We start from the raw sequence: 6,255 nt of genomic DNA, 5'->3' as shown, positions 1-6,255 counted from the left end.
AAAAAAAAAAAATAGAAAGGTCTGGCTATGGACTTCCAAAAATTAAAGTCATTAAAAACCCTAAGGATCATAATTCTTCTGGGACACAAATGGGATCATCATGAATTGAAATTGACTCACTGGGTTTTGGTTTATAAGAGCATGGCCAAAGATTTAAGAGATAACTCATCAGAAAGTTTTATTAAAATGGTCCTTAAATACACAAAAAGATCCCAATTTCACTCATAATAAGAGGAGTGCAAATTAGTACTATACTAAGATTGCCTTTCTTGTCCATCACATTGGTAAAAGCCTTGAAAGGTATTTAGATGAATAAAATAACATGAAGGAAATAAAAATGGATTAACCCAAGTAATTCCAGAATATATCACTAAGCATACACCCTCACTCTGCAGGCAAGAATTTGAAGCAAATCCTGAATTTTCAATAGTAAATTGTGATTATTTGTGGTGAGAATAGGATAAGAGGTAATGGTGTGAAATGAAGCATTTCTGAAAAAAAATTTTTTTTAATTATTTTAAGATTAAGTAAATGAGGAAATGTCGCTATTGGGTGCCAGGATTCTTAACTCTACGGAAAAGAGGTGAAAATATAGAGCAGCAGTAAGTCCGAAGGACAGGTTGCACTTGGGAGGCACAGTGTAGACACACAATGTCATTTAAGTGTATGTTCATATTTTCTAGTTCTGACACAGAATGAGCCTAGAAGTAAAGACACTCCCACAGCAATAAGCACATGTACCAAACAGAGCACAATAAAAGGAAGTGGGCTCTTTGAACCAAAGGCTGCTTAAGAGCTAGGGCAATGTTATGAACTGATTTGTGGCCCCCCCCCCCCCAAAAAAAAACGTGTCAACTTGGTTGGACTTTAATTCTTAGTATTACAAGATTGTCCTCCATTTTGTAATATAATTTAATTATACTCACGCACTCACTCACTGCCCTCAAGTCAATTCTGACTCATAGCAGCCCTACAGGACAGAGTAGAACTGCCCCTTTGAAATTCTGTGGCTTTTAACTTTAAGGGAGCAGACAGCTTCAGTTTTCTGCTGCTGAGTGGCTGCTGGGTTAGAACTGCTGGCCGTGTGGCTAGCAGCTCAATGTGTAACCCACAATACCACAAGGGATGGGATCCTTTTAATTATCCTATGTGCTGTAAATCCTACTCTCTACCATGTTACTGAAGCAAGATTACTGTCAGTTTATTAATGAGGCAGGATAAAACATACCACAGCATTGGGTTGTATCTTGAATCAATCTCCTTTGAGATATAAAAAAGATTAGACTAGCACACAGATGAGAGGGGCTTACTATCGCCAAGAAAGAAAAGGCTTTCAGCCCAGGGAACACCGATGCCAAGACACATGTAGATCTCCAGGGAATACTGGCTGCAGATATTTAAAGGCGACAAGAACCTTCCTCAAGAGCCAAGAGAGAAAGAAAGCCTTCCCCAAGAGCTGACACCCTGAATTCAAATCTATGACCTCCTAAACTGTGAGAGAATAAATTTCTGTTTGTTAGAGCCGCCACATGTGGTATTTCTGTTATAAGGATGCTGGATAACTAAGGTAGGCAGGGAAGTTAAAAGACTAGGTTAGAACACATTGCTGGGGCAGAAAATGCAGATATACTACCACAATATGATGGGGATATGTCAAAAGGGCTCAGAAGGTAGTCAAACAGGTTTCTACGAACCAAAACTTGAACACATTGCTTCATCGTAATTAAAAGAGAATAATGAATTATATAAATTATAACAAAATATAGCAATGAGTTCAAGGTGAAGGACTGTTCTTTACAGAATGCTGAGTGTCAGATTACATACATGGAAGTTCAAGAAGTCTTCAAGGTGCAAATATCATAGAAAAAAACTGGTATGAACAAGAACATCAATGGATGCTAAATCTAAAAGGGAAATTCTGAGGAGGAGGAGCAGACTCTGTGGGTTTTCAAAGAGTCTCCCAATAGATTATTTCGAAGAGGAAAAATAACTGTGCAATGGGGAAAGTAGGTGATATTTTTTGACTGAGAGATCAAAATCGACATTACCAAAGAGGGGTAGAGAGACAAAGGCGGCTACAAATGTGATACAGAAAGATGGTCAACGACATCACTTATACAGTATGCTGGCCAGAATGGGCAGCACGAAGGTGATCATTAAGGAAACATCAAACAAGCCAGAACAAAGAACAAAAGTCGATGGGAACACTAGTCTCCAAAACTGTCAATCTCACAAAAGACAAGGAAAGGCGAAGAAACCATTCTAAAAGAGAAGAAAAATATGTGGATGGTAGATTCAAGTACTGTACAAACAGTAAATTTCCTGAGGTTGACATCTATATTGTGATGAAGCAAAGATTCTCCTTGTTCGTAGTAGACGCTGGTGTTTTTTAAGTGTAAAAGGGTGTGAAGTACGCAAACAACACGCAAATGACTTGGGGACCGGGATAGACCCTCGTGTGTACACACTGAGAATTAATAATAATGAAAACAGCATAAACCGTTAATTACTATTGTACCTGAGCAAAAGATACATGGTTGTTCTTGGTACGATTCTTTCAAGCTTTCTCTGAAAATGTCAAGGTATTTCCAAATAACCAGGTTAGGGGGAAGATTGCGGGAGAAAGGGGAAACCGATCACAAGGATTGACATATAACACCCCCACACACACACACCCAGGGGGACAAACAACAGAAAAGTGGGTGAAGGGAGACAGTGGTCAGCGTTAAGACATGAAAAATATAATAATTTATAAATTACCAAGGGTTCATGAGGGAGGGAGGGGAAAAATGAGGAGCTGAAAACAAGTAGAAAGAAAATGTTTTGAGAATGATGAAGGCAACATATGTACAAACATGCTTGACACAATGGATGTATGTACAGATTGTGCTATGAGCCGTAAGAGCCCTCAATAAAATGGTTTTTAAAATCAATAAATAAAACTTAAAAAAGAGTAAGTGCTTACATTTCTCATTGCTTCATACACAGCTCTAAATGCTGGCTGCTTATCATCGTGGTAAACGCCTCTGTTCCCATGAAGGATGAAGACCCCTCCCTCTTCTGCTTCTCGGCAATCGCTCCCGTATATGCAGTGATCTGGGCGGTAATTCCACTGGCACGGGAAAACAAAGAGGCTCTCTGCAGAGAGAGAGGCAATAATCAAAGGCCTTTAATTCCACAGAAACAACAGCACCCAAATCCAAGAACCCTCTAGATTGCTTACCGCTCAGATCTAACCATTGCTCTCACTAGGCATGAAGGAAAAACAACTGAATTCTTTAGTGATATACAAGTTTATTTCAAACAAATGGATTTTAAAACTTCAAACAATTAAAAAAAATAACAACTCAGAAGATTCAAAATAATGGAAATGGTTGGCATTTAGACCTCTTCTGACTCATATTCAAGAAAAGTTAAGGTCTATCATAAACATAAATAGTAATAATTAATGCAGCAAAACAAATCATGGCTCTTCATTTCTGACTAAATAGTTTGTCATTTTTCTTTAATGCAACAGATCAAAGAACAATGAATGATTACCTGGATTATGAAAAAACATGATATTCAATAAATCTTGATCGCCCCAGGTGATGTTCAGTTTGTATTTTTTAAGCAAAGGCATAAGGATATCTCCCCATTGTAGCCGGACCGTTGTCATATCATTCTGTTGATAAATACATTAAAATGATGCTCAGACTTCCAGTATTGCAGCAGCAGCAGCAGCAGCAGACAAAGACAGTTCTCCATTTGCCCTTAGCTATCATTGTGTAGGTCTTGTTAGAAACAAGGAGTGAGACTTAATCTCATACATGTGGACACGTTATCTGGAGAGACCAGTCCATGGAGAAAGACATCATGGGTGGTAAAGTGGAGGGGCAGTAAAAAAAGAAAGGCCCTCAACAAGATGATTTGACACCGTGGCTGCAACAATGAGGCAAACATAAGAACCAATGTTGAGTATGGGGCAGGGCTGAGCAGGGGTTTCCTTCTGTTGTACATTGGGTTGGCCTGAGTTACAGCCCCTCAGATGGCACCTAACAGCTACATGCTGAGAATCATTGATACAATATTGTGTAATAGTTATGGCAAGAGACAGTCTTGCCTTGATTTTAATTAGAATGTTCCCACCGTTTCCACTTTGAATTACCTTCTGGTCTGAAATAAACATGTTATATTTATTAATTAATGATTCACCGATTTAATTTCTATGCTATAAGGAGGATTTGAAAACTTTTCTATGCTTCTTTGATAATTGCAAATGGATACTGAATTTCATCAACTGTCTTTTCAGCATCTAAGAGAGATGCTCATGGCTTATTAAAAACATAAAGTCAAAAAATGTTTAAATAACTTAAAACTCAGTAATTTTATGTTTAGTCAAGTCTATTTTTTAGTAATTTCTTTTATAGTAGTATCAACCCATACCAAAACGGAAATTAAGGACAACACTGATCCACCTCCAGACAGGTTGAGACACATTACTATAAAGTACTATATTCTATTATAGTATAATACACTCAGGAGGACACAGGCAATTTGCCCTTTAAAAAGGAAAATGACAAGATTCCTAAAAAGAAACCCACATATTTAAACATGGTACAACAATTGATTGCTGAGTGACTAACTGAAAGGTTGGCAACTGACAGTTTGAACCCACCCAGAGGCTCCTGGGAAAAGACATACAAGCTGCCCCATAACGATTACAGCCTCAACAAACCTAGGGATAGGGGTTCTGCTCCGGCACATGGGATCACTATGAGTTAAAATGCACTAACTACATTATTAACTGTATTATCCTTGGGGAAAATTTCCGAGACTGTAGTAAACAGAACAGTAATTATGAAACAATCAGAAATAAAATAAACAACAAAGGAAAGTGTTTTCATTGCTGTGTGCCACAGAGTGGGGTCCAACCCACAGTACTGCCACTGAGCACGGTAGAAATGCCCTTAGGAGTTCCAAGACTGTACTCTTGATGGAAGCAGACTGCCTCACCTTGCTCCCATAGAGCCACCGGGGTTCCTTTAGCTAAGTTTACTTAAGGAATTAATAAGAAAATACTTGTTAAAGAATAAATATTGGAGCAAGACATTTAGCATGTTAAACTGTTCTTAAGCATCCAGAAAGGAAATTTGAAACGGCACATAAAGACTAGCCAGGCCCACTGAGGGAGTGGCTCAAGGTGGAACTGTACTCGCCTAGTCTCCTCATGCCGACAGTGCTGGGTCACTGGGAAAATTGATGATAACACAGGAGGATGATGGACAATGTTATATTTCGTTTATATGGGGTTTTGCTTTCCTACTTATTTCCTATGTAGTTTCCCGAAATGAATCTTAGGCCTCCCACTGTCTTCAATCACCTTCTGCAAATCGGATTCTCACAATTTAGGAGGGGAGTAAATGAACATACCAGTAGTCCCCCAACTTGCAATATATTCAAATCACTACAAATTGTATTTAATAACAGATTTTTTTTGGGCGGGGGGGTGGGGTGGGTTATATAGCCTATTATTAGTAATATGTGCTATATACAGTGCTGTAGCACACAAGTAGCTGATGTTATCATTCTCAGATGTGATGTTTCTAATTCCCAAAGACAAATAAAGATTGAATTTATAAAGACTCTGATAATAAAAGGAATTAATAATGAAAAACTTACCATAAGGTCATTATTAGACTAGAATCCTATCTTAATTCAAGGGCTATCTATAATCAATCCTCTCTTATTTTTCTTCAGTGAAGTTATTAATGTACAGAAGAAAGCACATTTGAAAATTAGAAATTACTTCAACCCTTACATTTCTAGCTGGCTTTGAACATGATAGAGCCAAGTTTGCCTTCTTTTTAAATCAAGTAATGTTGCTATAGTAAGTTGCTAAACTTCTCATAGCCCTGTAAATTTCAAATTCAGACTTATTGAAAAGTCACATTATTCCTTACCAGATAATCTCACAGCACCATCTTCTGGTATAAAATTACTGTGCATAGTCTAACAATCGGAAAATATAGAAAACTCAAATTATTACAACTGTTTTATGTAGTCAGCCTTTTGGTACAAGACATTTAAAAGTCCAATATATAACAGCTTGGTCAACTGAAGAACGTACTACTGACAAACAAAAGCAAATGTTATTGAGCATTGATCTCATTAATCCACTCAGTTGTGGGAGACAAAACCAACCAGAATAAAGATTTTAAAACAGTACAGAAAGGGAGACGTCGGACAGTGTAAGATATGACCAAATAATAATTT

The 6,255-nt window shown here is 37.7% G+C and overlaps 1 protein-coding gene across 1 annotated transcript in view; it reads right to left on the bottom strand.

Annotated features, from left to right (window-relative positions):
- Positions 1-6,255, bottom strand: part of GXYLT1 (glucoside xylosyltransferase 1) — a 49,131-nt gene that overhangs the window by 24,196 nt on the left and 18,680 nt on the right. The window contains exons 5-6 of the mRNA XM_013006934.2: positions 3,541-3,664; positions 2,966-3,138 (exon numbers count right to left, since the gene is read on the bottom strand). Of these exons, the coding sequence (XP_012862388.1) occupies positions 2,966-3,138; positions 3,541-3,664 (297 nt within the window). The remainder of the gene's footprint in view (positions 1-2,965; positions 3,139-3,540; positions 3,665-6,255) is intronic.

This window comes from Echinops telfairi, unplaced genomic scaffold (assembly GCF_000313985.2).
Source record: "Echinops telfairi isolate 266 unplaced genomic scaffold, ASM31398v2 ScPeMD7_12;HRSCAF=54, whole genome shotgun sequence".
In the NCBI taxonomy this organism is placed as follows: Eukaryota; Metazoa; Chordata; class Mammalia; order Afrosoricida; family Tenrecidae; genus Echinops; species Echinops telfairi.
Note: the sequence above shows the minus strand (reverse complement) of the source record. Positions and strands in the feature narration are given on the sequence as shown.